The 12,684-nt window shown below is 44.7% G+C and overlaps 1 protein-coding gene across 1 annotated transcript in view; it reads right to left on the reverse strand.

Annotated features, from left to right (window-relative positions):
• TNFAIP8L3 (TNF alpha induced protein 8 like 3) overlaps window positions 1-9,895 on the reverse strand; it is a 42,429-nt gene extending 32,534 nt beyond the window's left edge. Inside the window, exon 1 of the mRNA XM_084213847.1 lies at window positions 9,801-9,895. Coding sequence (XP_084069973.1) covers window positions 9,801-9,852 — 52 coding nt within the window. The 5' untranslated portion in view covers window positions 9,853-9,895. The remainder of the gene's footprint in view (window positions 1-9,800) is intronic.
• Between the last annotated feature and the right edge of the window lie 2,789 nt (window positions 9,896-12,684).

Raw genomic sequence — 12,684 nt, forward strand, 5'->3', positions numbered from 1 at the left:
GGCAGGGCAGCTGTGCCCACCCTGCAGACATGGATGGGCAGAGGCACACACAGCCTGGGCACTCTGACACTGATTCTGGCTGCAGAATGGGAGATGGTCCTGCTGCCCTGTGGGGGCTGTGCCCTCCCTGTCTGCCAGGCAGGGCTGTGCCCCTCTCAGGTCACTGCTGACCAAGGACACGGGAGGACGTGGCTTGGGCAGAGCCAGCGCTCCAGAGAGAGCTGCTGTGGTGGGCAATGGGGACCCTGGTTCTGGCAACCTTGTTTCTCTTCCCCAGTGATGGAAGAGGAAACCAGAGTGTCAGAGGGGCTGCTGAGCCTCCAAAGGGCAGGATGGGCCCAATTTTGGTTTGATCCAGGTCAGTCAGGAGCAGAGTGGAAGGGTGGATGTGGGCACTGTGCTGGTGTTCTGGTGGGTCTGTACCCACCTGGCAATCCCTGTGCTTCAGCCCCTTCCCTGAAGCCTCCCTCCCTGCATTCCTGTGCTCTCATCCTGATCTTATTGGCAGAAGAAAATCCAAATAGGCATTCTTGTCCCAAGTGAAGATGAGTATAGTTTACAGAAGCATATTTTGCTTTCATTGCCTTTTCACAGCTGTTTAAAGCTTCTGATTACTTTCCAGAGGCAATTTTTGTGAATTCTCTTCTAATATTTTTTTAAATGAAAGTATATTGTCACTTTTTAATAAATACATATTCGTTACCTCATGTGGGGGAGATCTGCACACTGTGAATCAGCACAAAACTCTGCAAAATGGCAAGGCTCTGCTTTCCTTTATTCCTTGTAGTGAAGCTCTATCAGTAGAAAACAGTGTCCTCCTCTGACCTCGTTTGATCAGTGACAGTCACAGACTGCTGTGTCTGGTGACACATGCAATTCTCCCCTGGATTTGCTATTCAAGCCCAATGATTTGAACTTATAGTGGTGAGGATATTCTGTTTCTTCAGGGAGTTGTTCGTTCAGGAATGCATTCTGGAAATAGCTGGGAAGCCCTTGTTATCTGAGAGGATGCCGTTATCTTCTCACTTTCTTGCAAATATTGCATCTACCTGTTTCTGTATTTCAAAATCAAATTAACTTTCCTGATCCCACTTGGAAGCCCACTGTCTGGATTTTTTGTTTGCCAGAGGAGGCATGTTAGTTCCTGTTTCTAGAACCTTTAGTTACAATACCAAGTCGATATCTTACCTCCATCCATTTCCCTTTCTTGAAATATAACCTAACAGCATTTACTCCCTTTTTTTTTAGTGGTAGAAATCATAAGCCCAGGAGCATTTGAGACGAAATAAGTTAAGGAGGAAAAATCAGATCAATACTGGAAGAATTGAGGCTTGAGGAGGGCAGCATATTGGCTGGGGCACAGAGAAGTGAGAGATCAGTGAAGTGCTAGAAAGATGTGGGTATCTGGAGAATGAACAAATTGCTAGTGTAAGATGTGAGGGCAGATGGGAAAAGAGAGAATTTTAAAGTACTCTAGAGGCTAGAAAATGGAGAATATAGCCAAAATGTACGTGCCTGCCTTCCTGCAAGGGCCTTAGCCTCTTTGGGGGCAGGGGCAGTCCAAGTAAGGGTGCAGGGAAACTTCAGACCTTCCTCTCCTTGTGCCTTTTCTCAAAGCAGGAGGAGTTTGTGCCTGTCCTCCCTCACTGCTCCTGATGGAGTGGAAACATCCATTTGCACCAGCACAAGTATGTGGCAACTGTCTGTCCCCAACTTTCTAGGCTTTCCAACATCTAGCACAGAGTAAAATCAGCCAGTTTAAGGGAAAGTTGTGCAAAGTGAACGACAGCAACTAGTTAAGAGCCCTAGCTCACAGTCTGGCTTCAGAACTACCGGAGATATCCAGGTCTGGAGGATGAACAGATGCCAGCTGATTAACTACTAAGTATTGGGACTGCTTTAAGCCCTCCAGCATCTGATTTAATCCAAACTACAAAGTTAAATCATGAAATTGTTGAAAACATTGGTATTCATCTGTCCTTGAGACAATTTGTTCTTGGCTTTCCATCAGTTCTGTATGATTTCTGTAAGGGGAAGTGCTCTACAGAGAAATGCCAGTGGTGACTGTTCTGCATGAGTGTACAGGTCTGGGGGTTTTGGGTGGTTGTTTTTGTTTCTTGTTGTTGCTTTTGCATTTGGTTGTGGGTCTTTGATTTGGGGGAGAGGAATGGACAGGAGTGCAGGCAGGAGTAAACTCTCTTGGGGCTGTATCTGCCCCAAGGATGCAAAGTGTTACATCCTTCTTATGCAGGATAATCTGACCTTTAAGAACTGGTATAGAAATAGACTCTGAAAAACAAATGCAGGTAAGAGAGAAGCCAGAGAAACCTCAGCTGAGGTCAGGCTGGATTCATACAGCAGAAGCTGGTTTCTGATAGAGGTGAGGTTTAATCACTGAACAGAAGCTTCCTCTCAGCTGTACAGACCCTGGTGTGTTTAAAGAGCACTGGTCAGTCCAAGGGGGTGAGAAGGGGACACACTGGCACTGTATACAATTTGTGCAAGTGGTTTTTATGTATACTTAGGCTTGAAGTTTTTTATCCCATTCTTAAGCCTGTCATTCCAGTCAATACTTTTCCTCACCAATTCTTTATCACTTTCTAATTAATCCAGTAGCTGTGTATCATGATTGCACTGATTACTTTTGTATCTACTAGTAAACGTTCTTCCTAACAGTGGAGATGATTAATAATGGATAAAAATAGTGAGGCACCAACTATAACTTGCTTTGAAGTGAATGTGAAGGTCATTCTTGATACCTTTTAGCCTACTTCCTTCTCACTTCTGGGAGTTAGAGGGAAATGATGCACAAAAACACAAAGCTGAAGTTAAATGCAAGTAAATAAAAGCTACAGATATTCACCTGGCATAACACTACATAGCACAGAGCTTTTGCTGAAAAAATAATCTGAAAGATGGTTATCTTAATTTAAAAATAAAAACAAAAACCCCTGACTTTGAAAAGTCTAAGAAACCTGTATTTGTTTGATCTGCATCTGTCAGTGATTTGACCATGTAAACTATAGGCTCTAAAAGTAGATCGAAAATTATTTGGAAAGGAAGCACTAACACAATAATAGTGTTAATACATTTCTTCAAAGAGAGAATTTAGTTTTTCCTGCAACAAAAACTGCTTGGATAAGCAAAGTTAATGGCAGGAATGAGATGGTGATAAGTGAGGTATTATGCTAACTTTTACTGTTAGTGTTACAAAAGATTGCCTTTCATGTTAAGCTAGCACTAGTAAGAAGACCTAGGAGAATGTCTTCATGGTGAAGTGTTTGTTTCACAGATGGCATAATCTTCCTGCCCTATTTTGTGTTGTTGTATCAACAGATGTCAGCCAGAACCTGCCCCTGTACAGAGGGACTGGTCAGTCTGTTCCTCTGCAGAAAGGCTGAACAGAGCCAACTGCTCAAACCTGACATAAACCAGCATCTGTACCAGGGAGGGATTAGTGACCACTGAAAAGACATCCAAGTGACTCTTGCTCTTTCCCAGCCTATTTTGTTAAAGATGTCTGCCTTGAAGAGCAGAAAAACTCACTGGCTACCAGCCCATGTCTGAGCTCAGCTTGGCTTTTCAAGATGATGTTTGAGGCTTGGCTATGAAGTTGTAGTAATTGCAGCAAGTCTCAGCCTCCCATGAATCTCCTCCAGCTGCACTTGTCAGCCCATGAAATGACCTCCCATAATGTAACTGGCAAAGAGATTTCTGCAGGCAAATGGCAAATAACACACTTTTAATTGGGCAAGGCTCCAAAGCCAGGTCTCAGCCCAGGGAAGCTGCCCTGAGCAGGCACCAGAGGCCACAGTAAGAGTGGAGAACCTCTGCAGCCTGCTCTGACCACAGGGTCTCTGTCTGTAAATACACCAGCACAGAACCTTTTGTCCATGCATTGTCCTGCCATCTGGATACAGGCTGAATTCTTTCCCACACTCCAAATGTTGTTTAATTCATACTGGCCACTGTTATCCTCTGTCTCATGCCAGGACATTTAGTGGGAGGCTATCTAGCATGGGCTGAAACCGTGCCAGGGAGAGTATTAATAGATAAACAGTTTAGAGGATTGTGTACCACTGCTTGGGCTCACAGCCAGGTCCTGCTTAGTTTACCAGATAAGACAGTGAGGTCTCAGAAAGTTACAGGGTTCTCCTGCCTTCCTGGGAGGGCCTGTCACCCTAAGGCTGATGCTGTGGGTAGAATGCAAGTACCAAAGGTTTTTCAGTTTTCAGGAAAACTCTCATCTGTCTGGCATACTGTTGTTCTTTTTACCTGGGATTTATAGCTTGGTTGCTCTGTTACCAGCTAAATAAGGTGACATACTCTTCCCCACCATGACTTTTTAGTCTTTGCTGTAGAGGGCATGAAAGGCTAAAGGATTTATTTCTTCAAAGGGGAAGTGTGAGTTTTCTGAGGCAGTGCACTCATTGCTTTGGACAGGTCACTCCTTACTGCCAAAATATCACTTTAAATAGAATTCAGTCTCATCCCAGACCTTTGGCAAGGCAGACAGCAATGGCCAATAATTGCTGTGTGACAGCAATTGCTTCATATTCTACTTATGAGTTGAATATGCCATCATAAATTCCTTGTCCATATCCACATATTAGAAAGAGTGGAGGCTCCCTGCTCACTGACTGCTAGCAGCACCAAAATTTCAGGTGTGGGAACAGCTTGGTCATGATCCTGCACAAGCAGGTGAGTTTGGGCTTCCATCCAGTGCTTCATGAAGTTCATATTTCCACTTGATTTTAAGAACAGAACCCTGAACAAATTGACTTGTTCAAGAGAATTATTGTTTGTCCAAGGTGTCAATTTGACAGAAGTGGAAATCTTCATGGTCTTTACTATCCGTACAGTGTGCTCAAAATTTTTTCCTTATAAAATTTTTACTTTTTTTTTTATCCCTGCTGGACAAGACTCCCTTACTGGCAGCTGCTGTGCTAATGAGGGCTCTGTATGCAAATCAGCAGCCCAGGTGATTCCTGGAGGGAACACTAAAAGAAAATATTCACCCAACCAGGCTCTTGGCTCACATCCTTGCCCTGGCTGCTGCTGCCTGCTCATCCCAAAGCATCTCTTGCCCACTCTCTTGGCAGGCAGAGCTGGACCTGTCTCAGTTTGCAGTGTGATGCAGAAGCCCTGTAACAGTCTGGTGCACACCTCCCATGGCATGTTAGCTCATGTCTGTTGTCTGTCCATCTCTTCTTTAATTAGCTTTGTTTTCCTTTGTTGTCCAGCAGAAAGCAAAGGGAGAGCCTTTATTAGGTAGTTGTTAGAAAGAACTTCATAGAAATTCTTTGCTTTTGAAATATTTTTCTAGTTTTCATACCTTGAACATGTTCTCTACTATTTCTTCTGGCTTGTCTGAAGTCTAATAAATATTATTGTTTATCTTTGGAACATTCTATGTCGAATCAAAACAAGGCTTTGGTAAACCAAACCCTCTTTCTTCACACAAGTATTCCTTGGGGCAAAGGCTGTATTTTTCAAATGGTGTGATACTGCAAAAGGTTAAGCAATGCTTACTTGCACTATACATCACATAAGCATGTTACTGATGCCTCAAATAATAATTCTTAAATGTCTTCATTACACTTTCTAATTCATTTTGTATTTACAAGAATATATTAACTCTTGAATGGCATTACCTCTGTAAAACAGTGATTAAAATATGTAACAGGCTTCAAAGATTAACATCAGAGAACTACAGACAGTCCACATGACATGATAAATAATTTGCAGAAAAAAATTACTTGCTGAGCATTGCAAATCAAATAATAGTACAGCTCTAAAAAAATTATTCATGTCTGTAGAGGTGATTTTATACCAGTAAATAATGATTCAATCTGTTGGGTTTTTTACTAAGTATATATTTATTGTCCGGGGAAAAGCTCAGATAATTTATCATATTATTTTAAATGCATTACCAGTTTTTGTGCTAAGAGTTCCAGTGTAAGATCTTGGCCCTGTTGAAGAGGTACTGAAATAATCATCAGGCTCCCACTGCCCTTATGGATTCAAGCCTGGTGATAAGGTCACCTTCATCTTGGTCTCCTTGCCATTATACAAAGCTATAGGCTTCACACTGTCAATTCTTTAAAAAAAACCCCAAAAAACCAAAGCCCTGCCACCAATTTAGAGCTCCATTGGAGTACAAACTGCTCTTTCCTAGGACAAACATCTTTTGACTTCTGTGGAAGGAAAGCCAGAGAAGGGATCAGCAACAGCTTGCTCTCCACAGTATGTTAAACTTCACGAGGATAATCTGTATTGTTTCAGAGGCCATTTAGCCTCTGGTTATCTTCTGTTACTACTGTAACATAACAGCTCCAGCAAAACAAACATGAAAATCCATGCTGGGACTTAGTGGCTTGTATAAAGGCCTAAATCAGTGCACATAAAAGCTACATGGCCAGATTCCTGCCTGTTTCAGCCAGGGAACCTAGGACAAGGCACACCAAGTGCAGGTCTCACATCTTTATTCTCCTACATGCAGGATTTCCAAACCCACTGTGAAATCATTTCTGTTGGTGATGACCTGAATTTCTGAAATGTTACTCTGAAAGATGACATGGAGGATCATTCTTTCATGTGGCAGGATGACTATGAAAGAGCTGAGGGAAAGGAGACCATTACTCTATTGAAAAGGGCTTTTTTGAAACCCAACCTCTCAATAGGTGGACATTAAAAAGTGAGAACAATGTTCTATTTTAAGATTACCTGTTCAGCTCTTAAAAGCTCTTCTGTAGGACAAGAAAAAGAATGTGACTAGTCACCCCTACAGTAAAACTAGAAATTTCATTAGCCACTAAGCATGTAACTTTTCTTCTTTTGCACCACAATACATAATTTTTTTCAGAATCATGACCACCTGTTTAATGTTCTTAATAGGAGTCTGTCTCATGAGTAACCATTTTTGAAAACCAAAGCTTTTTGACCCTCTAGACACCTCAAGTGCAGAGCAGTAATAGATGGGCGTGGGAGACTCGTGGGAGCCAAGGCTGTAGAGCTAAATGTTGTTAGAGGTGTGGTGGTTTTTCTGTTTGTTTGCCTTAAAGTACAGCTGACATCTTGCCCTGCTCACATATAAGGAGCCTTTTGTTTGCACCAAAGGAACGTGAAGATGCTTTTGTGACACTATGTTCGGAATAAATACAGAAAAATATTTCTGCCTCCTTGAGGCTCAAGTTTGAAGAGGGCTATTAAAGCAAATGAGGCTGTGGGGGTCTTGGAGCAAGACTCCAGCTGGTTCTTGGAAGCCACGTGTGTATGGCAGATGGTGGGGGGGCACTAGGCAGCCTCCTGCACCCGCCTGTGAGCCCAGGAATGGCAAGGGTGCCGCTCTCTGGGACAGAACAAAAGGCTGGGAGAGCGCTGCAGGAGCAGGGCGATCCCTGAGCTGGGCTGTGCTTGAAACATCTGTGTTGCATCAGCGCGGTGGAGCCCTGGAGATAAAGCACGCAGCATCCCCGGGGCTCAGCAGCGCCTGCAGGGAGCCGGGGCTGTGCCAGCTGAAGCCCGGGCAAGTGTGAGCACTGCTAATGAGGAGAGCAGGCTGAACGCTGGGCTTGCTGTCAGTTTCAGTGCAAAATTCTAGCTGTACTAAAATCGGTGTCCAAAATCAAGCCACCACCAGGGCTTCATCCCAAATTTTCCTCCAAGACGCTGTGCTTGCCCTCTGAGCTGTGGGGTGGGCACCTCCCCGAGCAAGGGGGTGGCTGAACCCCACACTGAGCCCCTCATCTGCTGTGCCTGCAGCAGTGACTGACAGCCTGACTGAACACCCACGTACAGAGAGAGGCTGCACTACACATATGGCAGGGAACAGAAAAAATACCCAAGGAAATCCAGCAAGAATATCTATTTTTCAGAAGATGAGGGGGGATACAAAGAGCATGTAATTCTTTAGTGCAGGAAAAAAAAATTGCAGCTGGGTAAGACAGAACATCCAAGTTTTCTCTCTATATTCCAGTTTTATTCTACTGCATAGGCATCTGCCATGTATGGCCAAAGTACCAGATTTTTCTTCTCTTAAACAGAACAAAGAAGGAATAGAAAAGAGGAAAGGAGACTGATGAACATCAACTCTTGGCAGCTAGCAAGTGATGACATGAAAACCACTTATGGCAATCTCTGAGCATAGTTATTTTAAATTTATTTAGAAGACATTCCTCTTCAGAACAGGAGTAATTTGTTGGCAGGAACTCTATTATATTAATTTGTCTATAAAGTAATGTTTGTAACTTGCTCTTCATGCATGGCTTGGAAGATTTGTTTGGATGAAAAATTATAGCTGTTGGTGGTCTTTGCAAGTAAGCTCAGCCTAACAGAGTTCTGTGAATATAAGGAGCTTTGTGACCTGTTGCTGATCTTGTTTAATTCTCCAGCTCTCAAGTAAGAAAATACAAAGCAAGATATCAGGAGTAAACACCCCTATATTTAAAACTGAATTAGATTTCAGATTATGCTATGATATGTTCTGCTGGGAGACTAGAAAACACATTTATCTTATGACTTCCTACTATTGTTTATCACTGCTGTATTAATAGGACAGGTGAACTATTTCAAAAAATATGCTTTTCTGCCTTTGTAGTTAGAATATTGGTGTTCAAATCCTTCTTTTTGGGGATGCAGAAGGGTGTTAGCTGGCATGAAGTACACATTCAAACTGAACTGATTATGGGGAGAAGATTTTTCTCAAAGATCTCATAACATAATACAGCAACTTTCCATTTGGATTTATTATGATCACTGGGACTATTTCAGGCATCATTCCAATTGCACTTGCATCTGATGCCAGTTAAATGGCTTCAGAGCAGGATGTCTATGACTTTCACTGTGGGAAGCTGGAGGTCAAACAGGTTCCTTCTGCACCTGGTGTCAGTGACAGCCAAGCATCTGTCAGGTGCCAGCCGTGTGTGTGACACCCTTGCAGCCCAGTGCTGTGTCTGTCTGTCTGTGTGTGACAGCCCTGCAGCCCAGCGCTGTGTGTGACACCCTGCTGCCCGCTCTGCTGCGGGCAGGGTGACACCGCCGCTGAGCCCAGGCTCGGGCACCCAGAGGTGTGGCCGGGAGGTGACAGCGCATCTCTGGGCCACGTGCAGTGCTGGCAGAGCGAACCTACCTCCGTGTGTTTCACGCGAGTTTGTTGTCCCCGTTTTCACCGTGTGTGCGGGATGGCCTTTGCCCACGGCGCGTTAACCATTATTTGCTTCGCGTAAGACACAAGAACGTGAAGGTTTGGAAAGGGCAGGATAGGTTTTTAATTTTTTTTTTCCTTCTGTGTCATCCAAGAACTATGTGGGTTGCAGCAACCAGACAGCATGGTTCCTGTGACAAGTTCAGACTCGAAAACAAAAGCCCAGCAGCCCGGGGGCTCGGCTCCGGACGGGGGCGTCCCCCGTTCTGTAGGCGCGCCAGGCGCGGTGGCCCCGGAGCGACGGCGGAATGAATAGCCGCGACCAAACCCCCGAAAACTTTGCAGCCTCTGGGCGCAAAGCATCGGCTAGCGCCAGCGCTGCGATTTAATCAGCTGTCACGTCGCAGCCCTTGGGGCAGCTCTCCCGCACGCCGGGCAGCAGCGGAGCGGGGCCGCAGCCCCGAGCCCGCGGGTCCGTGCCCGAGAGCCGCGGCGGCCGGACCGGGGCCGGCGCTCGGCTCTGCCGGCAGCGGGGACGGCGCTGCCCTGAGCCCCGCAGCGCTGCCCGGAGCCGCCTCACGGCACGGGGACCTGAGAGCAGCGGACGGGAAGGGACCCGGACCCGGCGCCCGTCCGCCGCGCAGCCGGCGCTTACCTGCGGGCGAGACCAGCTCGCCTTCGCTGAGCTCCGCCGAGTCCGAGTCCATGCCGCAGGCAGCCGGGGGGCAGCTGGGGCCGCCGCTGGCAGGAGCAGTGCCCGGAGCGGCGGAGCGCAGCCCGCTCCTTCCCTGCGCTCGCAGCCGGCGCTGGGTCGGCGCCGCCGCCCGCCCCGTGCCATTGGCTGCGGGCGGAGCGCGGCCGGGCGGGCGCGCCGGGGGCGGAGGCAGCGGGGGCGCGGCGGAGGAGCGGCTCCTGCCCCGTCCGACACGAGTCGGGCTGCACGGCCCGGGGCAGCTCCCGAGGCAGCGCTGCCGAGCGCAAAAATACCGAAATGACGGTCCTGTGCATTGCCATCGCATCTCCCGTCTGTCTTTTCCATCGCTCTACTTGTGGGCATCTCCCCTGAGCTTCAGTCGCCTTTTCTCTTTTCCCTGGTTCTGTCTCCTTTACGATAAGTGTCCTCAAAAATTAGAGAGGAAGTTAATGGGGAAGTGCCAGTTCTTGTTGGGTATTAGTGCCCAGAAGAATAATGAAAGTCTGAATTCTGTTGCTTCCTGCTTATATGTTTTTCCGAGAGAGACAGTGCAATATCTGGTAAATGGCCATGTCATTAGATTGTTTTGAAGTGAAAAATTGTATAACTTAGATTCTGCAGGCCTTGCTTCTGTCATGCAAGCTACTACAGTCATGAGCCATCCCTTAATTCAGAGCGTTGAGGTCACTTGTTCAGGTCTGAGGTTAGTCAGATCTTAAACTAGAAATGAATAGAAGGTGTTATTGACCAAATGTGACTTGAATTCTAGGGCAAAAATCTCAGGAAAGTAGTAGTAAAAAGTACTTCTCTAACTGGGAACCAAACACCATCCTAAAACAGGCCTTAGAGATCTAATGAATCCATGGATATGTCACATCCTAAAAGCTGCCTGGGGCCTTCAACACTTACCTGCAGCACACTTCAAGCTCCAGCCAGATGTTTATGCCTGTAGCTGTAGACCACAGCTTTAGTCTGGAATTCTCTTCCCAAAACCATACACCCTTGTTGCTGGAAAAAGCCATGTCTGGATGCTGCTTTCAGGCTGCATGTAGAAAATTATCTATTGCATCAGATCAAGCTTGACACTCTTGAAAAGTGTGAAGACTTTTTCTTAACATAGAGCATGAGATTTAAAAAAAAGTTGTTTTTTTTTTTAACTTGAGGGGCTGTGTCAAAGTCTTTCTGGGGATGGCTTATCTTGTGCAATGCTACAGTACTAAAAATGAAGGCTGTTTTATGTTCTAAGGTTGCTTCCCTGCCTTCAAATCAGGTTGGGCCTGAAGAGACAAAAGACCTCAAACTTTCTGACCCTAGAGTGCACACATTGCTGTCATCAGTTCAGACACAAAAACCTTCAACTTCTGGAGTGAAAAGTTAGTTCTCATGTAATTTGGGCCATTGCTGTCATCACCTGAGCCCATACTGTTAAGACACTTACAGGTTTTATTCCATGAAAACAAATTCTGACTTTTGTTTGTAGATGTTTTCATTAAGTTTAAAATGACATTCCAAATACTGCTAAACATAATTTCATAAATTAGTACTCATGTAAAGAGAAACATCTAAATCAAAGTGATTCTAGGATTCTGTTGTGAAAAGCCAATGCAAAATTTGACTGCAGAATATGTGGGGAATCTACAGTCGTGATATAAACAACGTAGCAACAGAAACAACGTAGCAACAGAAAAGTCCCAATATTATATTACAGAAATAATCCCAGATGCCACACCAAACACAGAATCTGAGAGCTGAAAGGATTTTAGTGTCTCTCTCATTCTATTTTTGTTATCATTGTTCTTGTTTGCATTTATGATTGTCAAAAGCAACCTAAATCACCTCCCCAAAAAGCACAGTTTAGCAGAAGAGCAAGTTTGCATTTTTAGTGCAATTAATTAATTTTGCGGACTGTCTTCAATTGCTAGAAAAACTAATGATAATTTCTAACCTGGACAAATTCTGACTATTTAAAGGCAATGGCTGTAATCAGATAAGCAGAGGAACATGGTGGTTTTTGGAAGGGACGTGTCCAGCAGAACACTTCCAGCTCTGTCAGTTGCAAAGGGGGCTGCCTCTGCAGTGAGTTCTGGGTCATGCATGGGCCTGATACAGTGCAGCTGTGGATGCCTTTCCAAGGTGTGTTCCAGGCACTGGCCTTACCCTATTTTCTGTGCGGCATTTTTTCTTTTCTGAGTGTATAGCCTTTGCTATAATTGGAATTGAATGTTAAGGTCTTGAATAGTCCTACTTCTCTGCCACTGATCATAGTTGAGTTAGTAGAAGGAAAAGTTATTTTTCATGATCCTCTCAAAGATGGAAGTCTTAGCACGGAACATTTACAAGAAAGACCCAAGCCCCAGTTATTTCAATTCCTGTCAGGTTTTTTATCCTTGTATAAGCACACTAATAAATATAATGATGGAAATGGTATAACTCAATCAGTATTGTATTGCATCATGCTCGCCATACATACATTGGGTATTCTCATTACTCTGCTGTAATTACTTGCTACTTGACAGTAAATTCTGCCTCAAGATTACTTTCCCTTTTTATTACTGCTAACCATAAAGCAGTTAGAAAAGTTTTCAGCTGTAACAGAATGAGCATATTGTTTCATTTCAAAGCATATGGTTAGAATTCAGGGATTTTTTTTCCTCTCAGTGTTCTCTGCCCAGCGCAGGCCCGCACTTGGTTTAACATGTGACCTGGAAAATTCCATATGCTTAGAGCTCTGAACTTCATAGTTTCCAGTCCTTACAATACTGGTGCACAGAAAAAGCACAAAAAGTTTATTAACAGCAAATATGCACTTATCTCGATGCCTGTTCAATGAAATTCCACATGGAGA

This window comes from Fringilla coelebs (assembly GCF_963513975.1).
Source record: "Fringilla coelebs genome assembly, chromosome: 12".
Lineage (NCBI taxonomy): Eukaryota > Metazoa > Chordata > Aves > Passeriformes > Fringillidae > Fringilla > Fringilla coelebs.